The sequence below is a fragment of the Talpa europaea genome (genome assembly GCF_964194135.1).
Source record: "Talpa europaea genome assembly, chromosome: 8".
NCBI classification, from domain to species: Eukaryota; Metazoa; Chordata; class Mammalia; order Eulipotyphla; family Talpidae; genus Talpa; species Talpa europaea.
Window position 1 is genome coordinate 68,087,961 of NC_140075.1, and position 21,649 is coordinate 68,109,609.

At 35.5% G+C, this 21,649-nt stretch overlaps 1 protein-coding gene across 2 annotated transcripts in view; it reads left to right on the forward strand.

Annotated features, from left to right (window-relative positions):
• The window catches only part of SCFD1 (sec1 family domain containing 1), a gene marked incomplete at both ends in the record, with an annotated part of 97,526 nt that extends 76,251 nt beyond the window's left edge, over positions 1-21,275 (forward strand). For both annotated transcript variants that reach the window (XM_084240740.1, XM_084240741.1), the window contains 7 exons: positions 1,902-1,977; positions 5,378-5,431; positions 9,342-9,394; positions 11,275-11,308; positions 13,076-13,141; positions 19,506-19,574; positions 21,252-21,275. In XM_084240740.1, the coding sequence (XP_084096866.1) occupies positions 1,902-1,977; positions 5,378-5,431; positions 9,342-9,394; positions 11,275-11,308; positions 13,076-13,141; positions 19,506-19,574; positions 21,252-21,275 (376 nt within the window). The remainder of the gene's footprint in view (positions 1-1,901; positions 1,978-5,377; positions 5,432-9,341; positions 9,395-11,274; positions 11,309-13,075; positions 13,142-19,505; positions 19,575-21,251) is intronic.
• Between the last annotated feature and the right edge of the window lie 374 nt (positions 21,276-21,649).

Sequence of the window (21,649 nt, forward strand, 5' to 3'; positions counted from 1 at the left end):
TAAAAATACCTTGTCCGCCACTTAACAGTGTTTTCATTGTGATAAAGAATTAATATCAACATGCCTTATGTGTCTTTACATAGTGTAAATTCTCATTTTATAATGCAAGCTAATAAATTTTACATGGTATGAGTTGTGGCTTTACTGCCTCATTCTTAATATGTATTTTTCAGTTTTTGTAAGATATATGAAAGTTAAAGCTAGTTTTCCATCAATGTTAATAACTAGTCTAGTTATTGAAGCCGAACATGGAAGCCTTAGTTTCAAGATAGACCTAACTAAGCATTGCCACTAAATAATCAGGAAGTCCCCCGGACTGGTTATTACCGCTGACTCCAGCAAATCCCACAGAGTTTGCATGATTTTCAAAAGAGTTAAACAAGGTAATTCTAACTATTATTTTCCATACCACACTAGTTTCAAATTCCCAACTTATTTTTAGTTTGAAACAAAAGCATTGAGGCCTAGAAGACAACAGATTTATTTTAGCCCAACCCTGAGCTACTGATTTTAATGAAACAGTTACCACAAATCACAAGCACTTGGCCTAAAGCAGGACCTACTAGGTGCAAATTGGCAAAATGAATCCAGTTGGCCTCACCTTCAGACACTGTTGTACAGGTCAGCATACTCTCTCATAGTTGCCTGGTGCCACGGAATTGCCTCAGAACTATTAACTTCAACAGAGATTAATGTTAACTACAACAGAGATTATGGCAAGTCATTTGTTGATGTTAATTTTTTTTTAAAGATTTATTTATTCATGCATACAAGAACTGGGGTACAGGCCAGAGATGCAGGAGTGTGAGGGGATTCACCAGAGACAGAGTGGGAATCAGAACAGGCAGATGAACTGAAAACACTGCTGAGGGGAGCAGCAGGCGAGACAGGAGAGGTCTGCCGTGCCTGGTGTTATTTTTATTAGAAATTGAAATAGGCAGCTTTTCTCCCAAGACTCTACCTGTGACTTATATAGGTGCCTATCTTTTTCCTAATAAACCTGTCCTTTCAAAATGTTTAAAAAAAAATCCCTGCTAGTACAAGGGAGGAGCAATATGGAGCAATCTGCAGCCTCTGCAGAATGAGTTCAATCCCCGGCCGCCAGGGAGCAACCCACATGACGCAGAAGACCTCTCCTGACTTGCCCACTGCTCCCCTCAGCAGTGTATTTCAGTCACTCTACATGTTCTGTTCCCTGTTCTGTCTCTGGTGAATCCTCTCACCCTCTACCCCCACATCTCTGGCCTGTACCCCAGCTCTTTGTATGCATAAATAAATAAATCTTTAAAAAAAAAATTCAGACAGGAAACATTTCTAAGAGTTAAGGTAAAATTCATTTAGTGTATTGTGCTTCACATTTTTATGTTACTGATTTTATATATAGGGAAAATAGTATACAATGCAAGATTGTATTTAGCTGTTATGATAAAGAGAACATAGTTAACTTTTGACTTACTCATAATACTTAATAGACATGTGTTCAATTTCTTAGTGTGTTTTGAACTCCAAAGGCAACTTATCTGAAGTACTACCTTTCATTTTATTGTTTTATTATAATATTTAATAAGGCAGTCAGAAAAGAAAGGAATTCTCTTCAAATTGTAATTTATCTAAAAACTATAAATAAGGCTAAGCAATTAAAATGTATATTTTAAGGGCATCTCTTTAGTTTTTTTTATATTACACTAAGTTATTGACTAGTCAGCATTTTATTACTAGTTTATTGATAAAATTACAACAGTGATAACTGTAGAAGCAGAAATTCTCATCACTTCAGCTTAATGAAAGCAAAAGTGGTGGGTACACTGAGCATCAGTGGTTTGAATTCAGGCAGATATTTTATCTGTAACAGATGGAAACTATAACTTTTATTTAGTGTGATCTTCCTTTTTTGGTCCTAGCCTCTTGTCACGAGTCATGAACACAGGATCACAGTTTGTGATGGAAGGAGTAAAGAACCTGGTATTGAAACAACAAGTAAGTGCATTTGTCAGAAAGGTACTAGTAACTTTTGAACAAATGTTAGCATATTGATCAGCTACAATAACTTCTAGATGTGTCCAAGTTATAAATACTAGGAATAAAATAAAATCAATGAGTCTTTGGAGAATATTTAAGAATACGAGACTATTTTTACATGTGTAATTCAGAACTCTGTAATATTTGCTTATTTGGATATTACTCACATTTTGATTTTCCTTTAATGACCATCAGATTTGTAAAAGTACATTAGTTGAAAAATGAATTTAATCTATTGAGAATAATGGACCACTGCATAGTATATGCCATTTTTGGTTTTATCATATATTAAAGGAATAAGCTGGTGAAGTTAGTAGTATGAAGGCCAATGTAAAGTAGAATAAGATTTTTTTTTTTTTTTGAGGTCCAGTCCTCATATGGCCCAAAGGTTTTATTTATTTTTTTTTGCATATGTATCTTTTATTTTTTTTAAATAATAAATTTTATTTTTATATTCCCCATACAATTGCAACCCCCCCCCATTTTGACCCCAATCCCTCCCCTCCCACCACCCAGAATAAGATATTTTAAGTAGAATTTATGTTTTGGGATAATGAAACTAACTTCATTTCACACTTCATGTTATAAATAACAGTCTTAATTTTTTTTTTAAAGATTTATTTATTTATACAAGCACTGGGTACAGTCAGAAGCGTGGGAGGGTGAGAGAATTCACCAGAGCGAGGGGGAGAGCAGAGCAGGCAGAAGGACCGAAGTACACTGCTGAGGGGAGCAGCGGGTGGCAGGAGAGGTCTGCGCGCCATGTGGGACCCTCGCCCAGCAGTCGGGGATCGAACTGGTGCTGCAGAGGCTGCGGGCAGCTTCACAACCCAGCGCTCAACCACTGCGCCACCGGCGAGGCCCAATAACAGTCTTAATTTTACACATAGGACATTTTTAATTATTTTTACATTTCTCCTATTTTGTAATTCTGATATGTAAGAGTGTCATCATTGATTTAGTTTCTTGTCAAATAGGATTTGTTTTTTACTTCTTATGGAAATTTTCAAACATATCTTTTGGCACATCAGACACTCCTAAACCCTTTACCAATCTTATGTAGCAACCTGTACAGTAATGTTTCTCGTATTTCTAAAGTAACCATATCCAAGAACAATGAGCATAGTAATTTTTTAAACAATCAATGGTTTTTCAGTTGATTAAATTTCATTTAAATATTTTTATAGATATAGGTACATAAATTATGTTTCAGGCTGTTGATATTTTGTTCTCTGTTACAGTTCAGTTTTTTCAATCAGTAAAAGTTGATTAATCTTGTATACCTTAATCTTTTTTTAATTAAAATCTGTCATACAGTATAACACTGTGTACTTAGTGACAAGGCCTCATTTAGGCAAAGAGGCTAGATAAAGCATTTGACAGAGAGATCTCAATTGTTTTTTGAAGAATTCATTCTTCTGCCTTTAAAGACTTTGTGTATTTTCTTTCTTGTTCTCCTCATTTGAAGATTCTGAGACAGTATGTACATATTGTATAGAAAAAGCAGAAAGTACAGCATTCAGTGGTAGATCATTCTTTTGGTTTCAACTGATTATAAAATCCAGACAAAACAAAGAATTTTCTCTTGGCTCATGAACTTTTGAAACATTCTTATATTATGTAATGATCTATTCCCTGGCAGGTTCATCAATACAGCAGACCTATAAAATAGTAAAATTTAATCATACCTTTTAGAAAAATCTTTATAGTAAATGAAGATTTATCATGAGATAGTGTGTACATATTCACATTTCCAATTTCACAAATATATAAAAGTAGTAAAATCAAGGTACTATCAGTAATAAAACTCCATGTACAAATCTAATAGTATAATTCAAGGAACTAAACAGTTAAATGTAAGTAGGGAAATGCATATGAAATTAATTTCTGAAAAATCATGTAATTTATAATGTTCCCTTACTCCAGAATTTGCCTTTTCCTGTTACATTGCAAAGTACTTCATCTTTTGTTACTGTTACTTGGAACAAGTATACCTATAATTTTTTCTTTTGGATAAAAATTTTTAGAGATTTAAATCTGCAGCCAATTAAGTTTCTAGACAGTTATGGCATACCTTATTTTTATAAAAGCAAAATTTTACTTGAAAAAAATTAAAAGTTGAAATTTTGAACTACCTCACTGTTTTTTTTTTTTTAATGCTAAACAGAATTCAGGAAGTACATTCAGTCAGCTTCAACATTTGGTGCTTGTGTTTATATTTAAAAGTTTCTGGCCAACACAAATAACAGAGAATAATGAAATAGTTTTAATTTTATTTGCCTAAGATCATCTTAAAAGGTTTTTACTGATCTAGAGAAGAAAGAAATGCATAGTCTCAGTAAAGCAGCATTTTCCTTAGTGATAGTCCTTTCTAGTAACAATAAAAAGTTTTATGACCTAAGGAAAGTTAAACTACTTCTAAAATGATAATGTGTTATCTACAGTTATTTGAAGAATCAGACTTAATGTTGTCTTTGTTGGATGAAGTCTATACAATACAAAACTCTTCTTTCCAGAACATCCTGTACAGCTCACAAAGGAAAGATTGGTTAAAAGTGGGCAGAAAGTACCATCCCAGTAGTAATGCACAATGAATAAACATAATAGTCATTTAGTAAATTTTCTGTACTCCAAGTTTTGCTATGTTCAAAATAATGATAAAAATCATGAGATTGAAATGTAACCAAAGTATTTCTTATCCAGGGCATAAAACAAGTCAAAAAGTAATCTTCTGCCACTGCTGGTGTTATATATTACATGTTCAAAGTGGAACTTGTTCTGTAAGAGAACAAGCAGTATGTCACTGAAAATTTGGAATTTATCCCAGAAAAAATTTAAATGGTCAGTAAAGTTGTTTATGTATCCATTTCCCCATTCTTTAAAGATCACAAGTATCTTCTTTGCCCAGAAGTGTATGTGTTAAACATGAAAGAGCTCTGTAGGTCATTTAATCTCATACACTTTCACAAACTTTAAGTTACTTTTTTTTTAGGAAAAACTTAAGAGTCCGAAGAAAATGAAAAAAAAAAAAAGTCGGATTCTTATCAAAACAAAAGCTTGCAATTACTAATTACTAGTAGTAAAAGACAAACATCCAACTAAGTAAAAAGCCCAAATCTATGTGATCTAAAACCTGGCTACAACTACACTTACAAAAAGAGTTTCGGATTTAGAATTGTAATTTTCTGTGAAAAATTGAGTAGTGCCGAGGATATTATATTATGATTTCATTCACAGAATACTTAATCTAGAATGTATTCAATTGAAAGGTAAGTATATAATGATTCAGTACTTTTGTTATGAGAAGAACTTCGAGGTGTTATTCTAATATTTAACAAAATGCTAATCTCTTCCACAGAATCTACCCGTTACTCGTATTTTAGACAACCTCATGGAGATGAAGTCAAACCCTGTGAGTAGTAAACAATATTTTATTTGTAAATTCTTGAATGGCTCATACTGACAAGTATGAATGGCAATAAAGTCAGAGTTTGTTGTGGGCTTTCCCAAGGCAGACTACATGAGAGAAAGGAAGGTCTGTGTTTTTAAAAAGCCTTTTTTTGGCCATTATCACATAATAGTAATTGGTTTTCTCAGCTGCTACAACCAGTCTGGTCATTTCTCATGTAAATTAAATGTAGATTATACCTTATATAATTCAAAGGAAAATATATCCAACTGGAGCAAGTTTCTGTAAGTGAAAAAGAACCAGTGAGCATCATTTGTTGTAGTATAAAGAGTACCAGACCAATTAAATTTTATGAATATTAAATTAGCACATAGTGAATTTTTTTAGGTGCATGAGTTCAAATGGCACTAAATTCTTTTGGGCTGAAAAAGTAAATTGAGAGAAATTGTTGGATAAATAGACAAGTAGGTAAATATTGTTAGCATTTACTTCAAGAATGAGTTTCTAAGCTATGTTTACAATTCAAGGAAGGAATATAAAAATCACAATCTGTTTCCTACAACAGTCCATCCTGTTACTGTGGCAACTAGAAGGTAGTTATTATCACAAGAGTCTGCAGTTAAAAAAAAGGCTGAATGATACTTCACATATAAAAACACTAGTTTGGGTTGATCTGGATCACTGAAGACTTGGCACTGAGACTCATACTCCAGCTAAGGACAGAGTGAAAACACAATCTTCAGATTAATGTCATTTTTTGGTAACTGTTAAAACACGATTATGGTAGTACTAAAGGAATAAAAGAGAAACAGATTTTAAAATCTACCCATGAGAAAACAGATACATAATATAATAAAGTATCCAAGGGAAGATAATTAGAAAGGAATGAGGGTATTGTCTATAATATACATTATAGACAATTATATAATATCTGTCTGTAATTGTCTATAAACTAAAAGGGTTGCATTCTTCCGCCTGAGAATTGATACAAAGAAAATGGTATCCAGTGTAGTAAACTAGTCTTTGTCACTACATCCTGGAGTATATAGAGAGGAAGCACTTGTTGATGTGGTATATATACACAATGGAATACTGTTCAACAATCAAAAAAGAAACTCATGCCATTCACAGCAACATGGATGGAGCTAGAAGGGATTATGCTCAGTGAAATAAGCCAGAAAGAAAAAGAAAAATATCAGATGGTTCCACTTTGGGGAGGAATGTCAGGAAACCAAATAAGGGATCAGGAAAAAAATATATAATAAATTAAAAAACAAAATTTATAGGCAACTATTAAAGACACTGCAGGGGTGGGGGAGGCAGAGGGATCAAAACAGGAGAGGGAAGAACACAAGAGACTAGGATGACGATGCACAGGTGAATTGGTGGTGGAAATTTTGCGGGTACTACACCTGAGAGGAGAAAGCATACATTGTACAAAAAGGAAGAATGGTGTAAAAAAAAAAAATATATATATATATAAAAGTATATATGTACAGTTAAAGAAAGCACTTCTTAAAGAGCTTGGTAGATGTATACTTTTTTTTTAAAGATTTATTTATTTATGCATACCAGAAATGGGGTACAGGCCAGAGATGCAGGGGGTGAGAGGATTCACCAGAGACAGTGGGGAACAGAACAGGCAGACTGAGTGAAATACACTGCTGAGGGGAGCAGTAGGTGATTTAGGAGAGATCTGCTGCACCAGGTGGGTTGCTCCCTGGCTGGCCCGGAATCCAACTCGTGCTGCAGAGGCTTCAGATTGCTTCATAGTGCCGTGCTTAAACCCTTGTGCCACCAGGGAGGCCCGGTAGACGTATACTTTTTTGCGTGTCTTAGAAAATACTACCTTGTAACAGGCAGAAATTACTGAAAGATAATTATCCCAAGCAATAAAAATTTAAAATATTAAAAAAATGCAAAAATTTCAACAGGTGCCAAATCCACGAATAAGAAATTGAGTATATTTTCTGTTCCTAATGTCCAAGTTAAAATGATGAATAATGACAACAGTAATAATTGCTCGCATTTATTGCATATTTCTTATATTTCAGGAACCATTCAAAAACATTTTCAGATGCCATCTCATTTAATCCTCATTAGAACCTTCCAAGAAAAGTACCACTTAATCATTTTATAGCCGAGGAAACTATGACACAAAGAGATCAATTAACTAGCCTAAATGTACATTGCTAATAAATGGCAGAACTCAGCAGACCACATTTTTTGCCACTATGTAGAGTTTAAGGAAGCATTAGAAGTAATTTAACAATGGAGGAGAGAAAAATCAAGAGTAGTCAAGTGGTTTTTCCAAAGTCACACTATTTTTAGTAGGAAGCCAAACCTATCCCTATATTCCTGCCTACTGCTTATTCCAACATACACATTCCTCCTACAACATTTCTCTCTTATCATGGACACATGGGCTAATTATGGGTCTTATTTGGATGTTTCTCCACCTTGTATATGTTCATTAATCGGTTGTGTTGACTGTGACTTTATAATGGAAGGTACATTACTGCACGTAGGTATTTTGCAATTAATTAGAAAGTAAATTTTGCTGCTCTGAAAGCATTTCTTATTCGTCTGCATGTGTGAGCTGCCTGCAGTCTAATTCCCCTCTTCTTCCCAGGTGAACTGACTTGGAGGCACTGAAGAGATTAAAAAATAAATTAGCAAAGTGTCTTAATAAGACCTGACTAGTAATCTTGACTATCTTATTCAAAGGGTTTAAAAACCTATAACTTAATTGTACATGCATTCTTTCCAGTTACATTTATTAAGTGTTCTCTTTTGATTCGTCTCAAATAAATTGAAAGTATTAAGACATCAGCTAGGTTTCATCCTGCCTTTGTTATTCAAAGTGTTAAAGGAGTCTGCCACCACATTCCAGTCCACAGAGAGCTAAGTGTTTGATGAGCATTTTCCACTATGGGTAGTGGCAGCACATGAGTAGTTATTGATCAGATTCGGATAGTGTCATCCACACTTCAGAGAAAAAAGAGCTCTTTAACCAATTGTGCTATGGAACGACAAGGAGGCAGAAATTAAGAAGAAACTACATCACGAGCAGTAAAGCAGTACTTTTCAGCACCTTTAATATCAAGAAGTTGAGTTTCCAGTTCTGTGTAGAGTTGTACAACCCCTTACCCACACCTTCTGATGAGCTGTAAAATCCAAAATGTTTGGATTTGTAAAGATTTTGTATATCTTGTTTTGTGACAAGACTTCACCTTGACTCAAGATGAGCCTCTTTATCTTACCTTAATATTCATATTCTTAATAGCAGAAATAGTAACATGTTAGGTGATGGGGTGCAACCCACTAGAAGTGTTAATTTTTGCACAATATTTACCTAATTTTTTAATTCAAAATTGTGAAGTACATCTAACTCTAAAAGATTGAAATAAGAGTTTTTAAATCTGCATTGGTATTCTGTATAGTCAATGAATTATAGACATGTAAAGATACTAAAATTCTAAAAACAAGAGTACTTATGCATAAGCTCATAAGAGGAATATTTTCAAGACACATAATGCTGAAGAGTTTGGGCACTGAAGAGATTAGAAAAATAAATTGATAACTAAAATAAACTGATAACTAAAATAACTGGTTCAAGTCCTGGAGTTCTCATATTTAATAAACCATGTGACCTCTGTGTACCCCGACTTGCCCGTGTGAAAAGGATAGCAATAACTTATAGATGTTATAGGGATTAAGTGAGCAATTTCCTCTAAAGCACTTAGAATAATGTTTAAAACATAACAAATGTCTGGTAAATATTGGTATTGGTTGTTAGACATAATATCAAGTTAATAGATTCATCTAAGCCAAACTTTCTAAAGAGAAAGCCCATAGTCATTACAAAGTATTTTTGGTTTTTGTTTGTTTGTTTGTTTGTTTGTTTTTAAAGGAAACGGATGACTACAGATACTTTGATCCCAAGATGCTGCGAGGCAATGACAGGTAAACAGCTCTTTCCTTGTGTAATTTCTTCTTGGACTTCCCCTCATCCCTGTCAAGAAAGGAAATAGCAGGTTTTTTGTTATAGGTCAATTGCTTCCTACTCAAAAGTCATATTTCTAAAACTGGTAAGTAAACATTATGTATACTCTCATTACCCAGGGAGTCAGTGGTACCTGCACTTACATTTTGATGCTTTTCCTACCCAACATATACACATAAAAAAATACATTTATATGTCTTGGGTTTTTTTTAATGAAATGATACTGGTATTGCAGACTGTGTTGCAGAGGGGAATTTAAATGATGTATGTATATGATTTTAAACAAATATTCATGTTAGACCAAATGAAAGGATGGAAACTTGTTCTTTTATGTTTATTTCTGCTTTACAGTAAGCATGTGTGGAATTTGCTTACTTTATGATGGATATAGTTATTTTCAAAATTTAGTTTATGGTAGGTATAAAAAAAAAAAGGCCTACAGGATAAAAGAAAAAATATGCAAAATTTGGAGGGAGAAAAAACTCAGCACCAAAACTGGACAAAGTTGGTCCTTCCCTCTATATGTAGGATCTTTAGAACTTTGTTTTTGCTAGGTAGGAGAGACAGATAATCTGGTTCCTAAATAATTGATGATTAGGCTGTTTTGGTAACTTAAAAGGTTATTTTTTTTTTCTGAATTTACCAGAAATACTGCCAAAACTGCAAAAGAAGCTGCTAGTAGCAGGTGACACGATTAACAATAAATTTTTTAAAAGGAAAGGATGAAGAGTGATGACTTATAGGGCTTCTTTATGGAGCTGATAAAAATGTTCTGAAGTTAGGCCGTGGTGATGGTTGTACAGCTCTACCAATGTAAAAACCTGATTGTACACTTTAGAAATGCATTTACAACACTTATCCTATCTTGCTATCTTCCAGCTTATGTTGTTTCCATCTTTGTATTTGCTTCTTCAAAATTAACAGAAAAACTCTCTAAATCTTACCTGTAGTTTCTGTATTATTATGAGGAGGGTATTAACTTTGAGCATACAGAGCTCAGCTTTTGATTCTTAATAGACATAACCTTCTCCTGAACTATGTCACCACAATTAGACATTGTTTAGTAATACTGTGCAGTTCTAAGTCTCAGTCTCCTGCCATGTCTACTCATAGCATTTCAGTTAGATGGGTTTCTGTCCCCTTCTATGGCATTCAGACAGGCCATAAAAAATAAGAAATAGGTGATGGAACTGTGGAATCAGCCTCTGAATAATTAAGGGGAGTCATAATAGTTCCTTCCTCTTGGTTAAGATTTTTAAAATTTGCTTGAGGAAAACCCAAGTTGTCCTTGTAAGAGCCTATTGTAGCACTCAAAACAAATACAAACCTGAGAAAAGCTGGAAAACTTTATTAAAGATCTCTTAGACAGCAAGGGAATGTTTTCAAAATATGTAAGTATATAAATAGGTAATATGTGTAATAATGATTTGTAAGAAATAAGCCAGGCAAGATGGAGAGACCTCCTTCAGCCCCCTTTACCTTTCCAACGTGTTTTCCTTCTCGTATGTTTACGTATTTTTTTCATACAAACTATATTGAATATAGTAAAATTTTTAGTTTATTATACCCAGCTTTCCTTCTCAGTCTTTTCCTCAGTCTTCTTAGAATTTTATTTTAAAGTCAAAGTTTGCCCCATTCCCTTTTAGATAACGAGACAACCTCTTTTAGCAACTTCTTCTGCATTCTCACTCACCACCTGGCTGTATAAAACTACAGGACTCGCCTCAGAGAAGATGAAGGGAAAGAATATTGTAACTACATATCTCATAGTGTGTGCCTATTTTTTTCCATAATAAAAAGTCTTGGATGAAATTTTCATTATTTTTTCTCTTTATTACAGCTCAGTTCCAAGGAACAAAAATCCATTCCAAGAGGTAAGTTCCATATAAAAATTATGTCTTTTAAAAGGAATAATGAAAAGATACCAGTCTTGAGGACTTCTGCATACTTTAATCATCATAAAGCCACGTTTAAGACAATTTTGATAAATCCAATTCTGTGCGCCCAAAATTGGTTAACACTATATATGTTTTAGGAGTACAGACTCACACCTCTTCAAATATGTTACTACACCGTACCTACCACCTGAGTACCAAAAACACTACCACAGTCCATTGCATTCCCTCCATCCTCTGCTGCCAGTACCCACCCTCTCTCCAATCCCTAGAACCTCAGTTGGATTCTAGGGATTTGATTGGTTTTGTTTATTGGTTTCTTTATATTCCACGAGTGAAATCATCTTGTATTTGTCTTTCTCCTTCTGACATGCTTTCTTTAGCATAATCACTGTCAGTTCCATTCATGTTGTCATAAAAGGCATGATTTCTTGTGTATCTACTCATCCAGCATTGGACACTTAGGTTGTTTGCATAACTTGTAAACAGTGTTGTCATGAACACAGGAGTGCATATCTTTTCTGACTTGGATATCTCACGTAGAATTACTAGATCTTAAGGTAGCTATTTTTCTTATGAGAAATGTCCATACTTTTTTCCAGTGGCTGGATTGTTTACATTCCCACAGATACCTATATATCAGGATACCTGTTCTCTACACTCTATGATCTAGTGCCAGCACTTTTGACTGGTCTTTTTGGTATTGGCCATTCTCACAGGTACGAGATGGTATTGATTTGCACTGCCCTGATGATAATGAAGAGCATTTTTTCATGTTCCTGTTGGCCATCCCTCTGTATGTCTTCTTTGGAGAAGTTTTATTTAGGCAAATATATTCAGACCTGCCCATTTTTTGATTGGGTTATTTGTTCTCTTGTAGTTTAAAATATTGGATATCAACCCCTCCCTCTTTGGGGATATATGATGTGCAAATAGTTTCTCCCACTCAGTAGGACATCTCTTATCAACTGTATTGTCCTTGTTTGTGAAACTGCTTCTACTTGGAATATCTTAAGTAATTCACAGAAGATATCTTTGAGATTGTGGTAAAAGTTTTATATGGGGCTTCCCTGGTGGCACAAGGGGTAAAACACCGCACTGTGAAGCTATCTGCAGTCTCTGCAGCATGAGTTCTATCCCCGGCCGGCCAGGGAGCAGCCCACAAGGCGAAGCAGACGTCTCTTAATTCGCCCACTGCTCCTCTCAGCAGTGTATTTCAGTCAGTCTGCCTGTTCTGTTCCCCACTCTGTCTCTGGTGAATCCTCTCACACACACACACCCTCTGGCCGATACCACAGCTCTTATATGCATAAAGTTTTATATGTATGAAACTTTTTTTCCTAAAAGATTCCAAATGTTTGTGAAAATATGTGTATTTTCATGTTTTGCTTTGAAAAAAACTGCTCAGTAAAATTAACATAAATTGAAATTATGTACACGATGAATTATCTAGTTTTTCCTACCTGCAATAAATAACCTCAAATTTAAAAAATACCCTTTGGATGTATACTAACACTTAAAGAATAAGACTTTATTTTCCTCTAAATTGTTAAATCTACTTCATTTACCACTTTTTAAAAACTTAATAATTATGAGGTACTTAGAATGTGACCTTTTGCTGCCTAGCATTTTTTATCTAAATTGTATACTAAACTCCCGACTGTAAGCCAAGTTGCTGGAAAGTTAAAATTCTGTTTAACTATTATTCCTTTCAACTTACTGGTTTTTTCCTGTATGCATTTTTAGGCAATTGTTTTTGTGGTGGGAGGAGGCAACTACATTGAATATCAGAATCTTGTTGACTACATAAAGGTACATTTTGGCTTTCTATCATATTTTATAGTTGTGTCTTTTAGAATACGCGCATTCTCTGGTGGCTATTCCGATTCTTTCATAACACCGTTTCCATAGAGACTTTTTTAAAAACCTGCATGTAGGGCAAAATGGACATATGTTACTGCTCTTCTAGTTCTGTCATTACATTCATTCCCGGCCTAACATAGTATTTTATCTGGAAAATATTGCCTTACTCAGGTAATCTACTTTCCTAAGTATCCATGTTAAGTTGATTTTAAATGTTTAGAGATCTCAAGCTCCTTTGCCAAAAAAATTCCTTGCTGAAATGACTTACTGAACCCACTTACCTGAATAATAAGCATTTTTCTCCTCTCCTGTTGACTTAAATCAGCAACACACATTCTAAAAAGCTTGAAATGTGTGCTGCTTCGGTAAACTTTAGAGCCAGTAAATTAGATGTGGAGTCCTATTCCAAACTGACAGCAGCAGAGAGTGACAACAAAGGAAATGGTTATGAAGGAAAAGGGATACTTAAAGAGCAAAAATACTATTTTAAATATAGGGAAAACAGAATTAGCAGTCATTAGAATGATAAGTAGTTTTCATTTGTTCACTTAATAATGATTCCATTATGTCCTATGTTGTGAGGCTTTAATAAAAATAGAGGGTCTTTTTATAGATGGAGGGAAAAATAGACATGTCTCAAAACCCACCAGGGGTTCTATTTCAGTTTTATCAAACATGCGTCATCTTTCAATTGTGTATGAACCACCCAGACATATATGTAAGCACCTTGGTGTGAGGGGAGCATCTGTCTTGTACAGGAAAAGGTCTTTTAAACCCCTCTGATTATATAACTAAATTCAGGTTTCACACAATCAGGCTCAAAAGCAGATACCAAGAGAACATAACAAACCAGGTGCAAACTGTCAATCTGTACAGTTTCTATAAACAATGCTGACAAGCTAGTGCAGGTTGTTTCTGGCCTGTGGCCCTTATAAGGACTGTATTAATCATAAATTGGTCTCTCATTCAAGTTTGACCAAGGATCAACTGGCCCCAGGTGTTCCTAGGGATAAACACAAGGTTGCAATAGACTAGCTGAAAATAATCCTGTACTAAAACACATTCCACACACCCCAATTCTTGGTTAAGCTTTCTTAATTTCAGCATTCTTCTGAATTTTTTTTACATTTACAGAAAAAGATAAAGACCAAAATACTAATTGTTTATGGAACTGCAATGACAGAAGTATAGGTATAATTTTAAAGAAGCATTGCAGTTTACCAAGTAGTCCAGTGCAAACTTGTTTAAGTCATACATTAACTTAACAACTCTTACCTATTTCGTTCTCTGATCTATCACTAACAGCAGAAGAACATCGGGTCTTTATCAGTGGTAAATATGTAAACCCACCAATTTATCTTCTACTTAGTTTCAATTCACAAAATTTTTTAGCCTTTATTACTGTCCACCCACAAAAACAGGCATGCAGCAGATATTAATATGTCCCTTCTATCCAGGCACTTTCCTTAACAGATCGTCACTTTGGTTCATAGTTATATAGTGGACTATGCCCTGTTATTGAGCAAACTCTTTTGTATGCATTTGAGTGGCAACATTATCTTAATTTTGCTCCCCAGGAGTCATCTAGATAAAAACCTATAAATTAGAACCTATAAAAGATTTTTTTTTTTTTTGGTGGGACCCTCGCGGGTGGCCGGGAATCAAACTGGCGCTGCAGAGGCTGCGGGCAACCTCGCAACCCAGCGCTCAACCACTGCGCTACAAGGGGAGGCCCAAAAGATTTTTTGAAAGCGTTAAAATTTTGTGTTTATCCCCAATTTATTAACCATCATTAAGACATACCACATGGATAACTGCTGATTAAATCCTTAAGACTTATCTTGAACCTTCAGCTTCATACAAAGGAGACAGTTTACACAGACCTCATGGGAATCTGTAAATATAGACAAGAGTATTAGTCTCTTCCTCTTAGCTTCTAAAAGGTTACAAGATAATGTTAGCTTTCCCTTTTTGTTCTGTTCACATATTGGCTCCCTTTCTGAGAGTCAAAACTTCTTTTCCCTTGCCTTTAATTTTTACCCAGACCTTGGCCCCTGGTTTAGACCATCGGACACAGTAAAAGGACTGATCCGTAGAGCTGGCAGCAGTAAGAGACTGGCCAGCGCTTCCCCATTACTATTCCCACTCCTGTGAAATAGGATTGGGTAAGGGCAAGGCTGTAGTACTGGCTAGGAAAGATGCAGAAACCATTAATTCTAGCTTAGGTGAAAAGAAGAAACAGCCCATTCCATCATTCCTCCTATTTAGAGGTAAAGTCTTGGTAGCATGTTTGTAAATGTGCAAGGCTTGTGCCTACAGGATCAGGCAGAGAAAAAGTTTTAGTAATGCAGAAGTTTTTCTCAGTTCCTCTGTCACACCCCACTCTTGCCCTCCTTTATTATTTCCGCGGTATTTCGATAATCTATATCCACTGTTGATGGCTCGTCTGATTCCATGCCTGTTATGCTTTTTAACATACATTCCATCATGCAAGCAATCATGTCTCTTCTTAGAGATTGGCTCAATTTGGAACATAGGGTGTTTCAAATATCTCTTCCAATTTTCAGTCAGTGTTTGCTAAGGTAAGTCTATGGATTGTGTATTAGGAGGTTTTTTTTAATCAAGTGATACATTAAAAAATGTACAAGTTGAAACTTTCTACTGTGACATCTAATAGTGTTTGCTTCATTTACCAAGTATACAAATCCAATTCCAAACTGAGTGTCAATTTTAGATGAAATTAATTGCTGTTCTCTTGGAACCATTAATAGGCGTATGTAATTCTGTGTAAGGATGTATTTTCATCTCTCAAGAATATGCCTAGGCGTGGAATTGCTGAGCCATGGTAACTACATTTATCCATTTGAGGAACTGCCTGCCTGTTTACAAAAGTGTGCCCCATTTTATATTCCAACCACCAATGTATGAGGTTTCTGATTCCTCCACATTATTGCAACACTTGTTAGCTAACTCTGATTCCTAGTCTAGTGTGTATAAAGCAGTGTTTCATTACAGCTTTGATTTGCATTACTCCAATGACTTATGAAATGAAGCATCTTTTCATGTGCTTATCGGTCTCCTTTGTGTGTTTTTGGAAAAATGTTGAGTTCCTATGCCCAGTTTTGAATTGGTCATTTTGCCTTTTTCCAGTTTCAAGAGTATTTCATATATCTGATAAGAGACTTGTACCTACATTTTAAGATTTGCAAATATTTCCCCCCAGTCTCTGGGTTGTCTTTTCACCTTCTTAACGGTTCTCTTTAAAAGTATGAAAGTTTTATTTGATGAAGTCCAACTTATCTCTTTTGTTGATCATGCTTTTTGTGCCATATCTAAGATTCCATTGCCAAATTCAGGGTTCTGAAGATTTACTCACATTTCCCAATGATTTTATAGTTTTTGGCTCTTAGGACTTTGATCCATTTTGAGTTAATATCGTGTATACTATGAAGTAAGGCCTAGCATCATTCTTTTGCTTATGACTATTCATGTTGTTCCAGCACTATTTGTTGGGAAGGCTCTCTTCTTCATGGTGGTCTTGCCATCCTTGTTGAAATTCAGTTAACCCTAAGTATATGGGTTTATTTCTGGACTCTCCATTCCTGCTGTATACAGGGTAGACTTTCGTACAGTGCTACACTGTTAATTTCGATTTCTTTACAGTAAGTTTTGAAATCAGGACCTGTTAAATGCTGTTACTAGAATTTTTGCATCTATATTTGCCAAATCCTAGTAACAGCATTACTATGATTTGCAAATCAAAACTGTAATGAAACACCACTTAGATTTTTGCATCTGTTACCAGAGATACTGGTCTTCAGTTTTATTTTTTATTACCTTGTCTACTTTTTTGTATCAGTAATGTTGGCATAATAAAATGTGGTGGGAAGCATTCCCTCTCTTTTATGAAGACTTGAAATGGACAGGTTCATCTTTAAAGGTTTACTAGAACTTAACCACCGTATCCATCTGGACCTGGCCTTTTTGCTTTAATTGCTTCAGTTTCTGTGCTTGTAATTAATCAAGGTCTGAGACCTGATCTTGTAGCTGCTGAGTAGGGGAGTGGCAGGTTACTATTTGTTCTCCTCTCTGGAGTTCCTGACCAGAGATCTCTGCATTCTCACTAGGCCGCACAAGGTCAGTACTAGTCCAGCAAGGTGGGAGAGTGGAGCACAGCCTCGTACCCTTTCCTTATTTTCACTGGAGCCCTGGCACCCTAGCTCTGCCACCTCTATTTCTCCAGTCAAGGGAATATATCTTCACACCATTATGCTCTACCCTCCCCTGAGTCACCAGCCATGGCAGTGCTGTGGTATGTACAGCAGCCTCCAAGCGTCTCCATATACCTCTAGGTCACTGAAGTGAGTCTCTGTCCCTCTGGCACAGTCTGTACACGTGCTCTGATGTTCAACAGGTGTTCTAGATTTGTACCCACAGGACTCTCTGGGTACAGTACTTCACTAATGATGGTCTGAACAGTGAAGCAGGGAGCCTCTTGGTGCTATCTTGAATGTGCCTCCCAATAGCAGACATTCTTCTCCCTGACCTTACGGGCAAAACATCCAGTCTTTTACCATTAAGTGAATATTAGCTGTGGGTTTTCATAGAGGTTCTTTAGAATAAAACTATTAACTACCCAGGGCTTTTTAAAAAATCCTTATTACTCTTGCTGTTTCCCTTGTTTTGAATAATCCTAATCTTTTTCTTTTCATTCAACCCCATTCATGACAAGACTTTGGCTATGCCTACTAGAGACTTAAAACCAATAATTCATTTATACCAATTCACTACAAAATGAGCAAGTGCCATATTTGCTGGCAAGACCAAAAAATACGTAACTGATTAGTAATGGATTAAGTTAATATTGGTACACTGAATTAGTGTATTATTACATTTCATGCAATCAATTTTTAATGGAAGAACTATCAGGTTTGCAGTGGAATATTAGTAAGCTGCAATGTTAATTAAACCTACACCTTAGTGGATAAGCACCAAATATTACATGTGGTATTATCCTTTATCAATCTTTTTTAATAAAAGTAGTGCCGGGTGGGGGAAATGTAGATCATATCAAAGTACAGTATTAATCTCAGCTAGTGTATTTTGACCTTGTGGGCGGGCAGGAAGCTTGCACTAGCTTGTCAGCATTTTTTAAGAATATGTAAAGACTGATGGTTTATGCCTGTACTCAAGTGGGATCCTAGAAGCTATACCTAGACATTTGGTTCCCAGGCTTTCTTTATCCTTCTATGCCATGACTTCTACCTTTATTAATGCCTTATCGAGTATGTCCGGTGTAGCTTCACGCTTCCCAGCTACAGGCATACCTTGGCTGATTATGCGTCACAGATACTGCTTTGAAGGTTTGCCTTTCTTACATCAAGCAAGTCTATTGGCACCATTTTTCCAAAAGTTCAAGTGATGGCTAGCATTTTGTAGTTATGCTTTATTGTGCATATTTTTGTTTAAAAAAATAAAGCATTAAAGATTTTATACAATGTTGCACATTTACTTGACTGTAGTACAGTGTAAATAACTTCTGTATCCACTGGGCAAAACAGAAAATTTGTGTGACTCATTGTATTGCAGCAGTCTAGAAACAACCTGTCATATGACCAAGGCATGCTTGTGCACAGTCCTGTGTAATGCTGCCTCTGCCACCATCTTGTTTGAGAAAATGAGTTAGATGATCAAGCTAGGCCATTTATTTTTACTATACAGAGAAATATCCTCTTGTGTTACAAAAACCACAATTTTTTTATGAATTATCACAATTAATGTTATAGAATAAATTTTTACATCACAAAAGAACAATTATGAATTTACCTTCAAGTTCACAGTGCATGAAATAATTTCAGCAAGAAGAACTTACAGAAATTCTCCAGTTTCAAAGTTTAGTCTGCTGTAACTAGGTTCCAACCTAGGAATGAACTTCATAGTTACAAAATAGAGCGGGATAAATTACTTAGTAAACATAATATTGCAGAAATAAGTACGATCAGCGTAAAAATGTGCAATCTTACAATGGAAGAATGTTGCCGTAGATTTTATAAGTCAGTCAAAAGATTCCTTCTAGTTTCAGTGCAAATGGTACAACAGTGCATCATAAAACTCTTGAAAAAATACTGTGTCCATTTTATTCAATTTTAGATTAGAGACAAGTACACAAATCACATCTCTCCCCTCCAAAAAAAAAAAAAAAAAAGACTTTCAAAATAATGAAAAATCTTACTAGAATTAATCTTCCTTCTTAGGAATATTGAAACTGTCACTTGGTATTTACTTGTGTCTGAGTTCTCTCTAATTCTTACAGGGGAAACAGGGCAAACACATTTTATATGGCTGCAGTGAAATTTTCAATGCTACACAGTTCATAAAACAGGTAAGTTTTACCTTTTTTTATTTGTTCTTCTAATGTACCCTAACTTACTATCGGTATTTTTGTGAAGAGAGCAAGAGAATCATAGAACTCTGTAAGAATGTAAGGTTTTGCCATAGACAAAAGAAAGCTCTGTTAATGTAACATTTCCATTTCCCAACTCTTTATGAAAAGGTAAATTCAGAAAATTTAATTGCAGTTAGGCAAAATTCAATTTAATACTTGTCCATGTGTCTGTCTTTAACCAAGGTTATCACAGATGCAAAAACTGGAACATTCGCCTTGAAATAAGTTAATGCAACAGTTGAGGTGTAGTCTAATTCTTTTAGTATTTTTCCCATTAATGGTTTTAGTAATTACATTAAATTTAGCTTTTTTCAAAAAGCTTTAACTACCAGGGATATTCAGTGGTCTGACCAGTAATGTCCACAGCTTTGCCTGTCTGCAATAAAAAGTATAACTGCACCTTGTACTCATTTTTAGCAACTGTTTCCGAGCATCATTTCCCAATACAGTTCTTCCACTATGTGATTCTTGCACTTTTAACCTTAATGCAGTCACCTTACGATGAGAATTTTCAAACATAGAAAAAAGCTGATAGAATTTATACTCATTAACATTTTACGAACTACAAACCTACCCCATCTATCCATTCTTCACTTTATTCATAACTCCAATTTTTTTCAAAGTAAATTGCAAAATATTAGTACATTTCCCTCTTACTATTTAAGTACCAATATCATTATCTAAAGTTATTTCTTTAGTTTTTTGTTTGCTTTATAGCCTGTGAAGGTGATATTTACAACCGTAAAATACACAAACCTAAACATATTCCTAAGTTTTGTGAGGTTTTTTTTTTTTTGAGATTTTTACTTAATGCATACGAAAACTGGGGTGCAGGCCAGAGTTATGGAGATGAGAGGATTCACCAGAGAGCGGGGAGCAGAACAGGAGGATTGGCTGAAATACACTGCTGAAGGGAGCAGTGGGGAGACAAGAGAGGTCTGCTGTGCCATGTGGGCTAGCTGCAGTGGCTGGCAATACCCTTCTGACACTTTAAAAAACCTGCACCACCAGGTAGGCCCCACATTCCTCCCTGGTTCACCTGAGTAGCTGAAACAACATTTAAGACATCGGGCCTCCCTGGTGGCGCAGCGGTTGAGTGCTGGGTTGCGAAGCTGCCCGCAGCCTCTGCAGCGCTGGTTCGATCCCCAGCTGTTCCCCAGCCACCGGAGGAGGGTCCCACGGAGAAGGGTCCCACATGGCGCGCAGACCTCTCCTGCCGCCCGCTGCTCCCCTCAGCAGTGTACTTCGGTCCTTCTGCCTGCTCTGCTCCCCGCTCTGGTGAATTCTCTCACCCTCCTGCGCTTCTGTCTGTACCCAGTGCTTGTACGTATAAATAAATAAAAGACATCACACCATCAAGTTCCCTCATGACCTTTCCTCTACACTGTTCATACCCAGAATCTTTATCCTTAATTTGTACTTCAAGTGTTTACATGTTTTTTCCTACCATGACAGCTCATTACTGTCAGTTTTTTAAATATCTATAAACATTACCCTTAAGTTAGTGAATGAAAGAGGAAGCCTAAAATTTACCATGATGAAAGTATGCTTTCTTAAGGTATTTACTTATATGTTTAAATGGTGAGGTTAATATATTATTATGTTTTGTTATAGCTGTCACAACTTGGACAAAAATAAAGAATCTTAACATGAGCATCGACTTGGAAATTGGATAAATGTAAATAGAAAAATCAAAGAGCCAGGTGTTTCCCCCATCATTGTCATAACAGTGAAACTTATTTGTTAATTTTTAAGGAAATTCTATACTTAATACAATGTGCACTAATTAAAATAAAGCATTTCAGAAATAAACTTTTAACATTGTACATTCTCCTGTTATGTTTGACAAAGCACTATCTGAGCAGAATGACTGTAACATACAAATACATAATCCAGTCAAGGAATATCTCTTGCTTGTATGTATTTTAATTATAAAATGACCTTTCCTGTAGCTTGTTGGTTCCTCCGCGTTGCCCCTAAATTTTAAATGGAGATTTTTTTTTTAACATTTT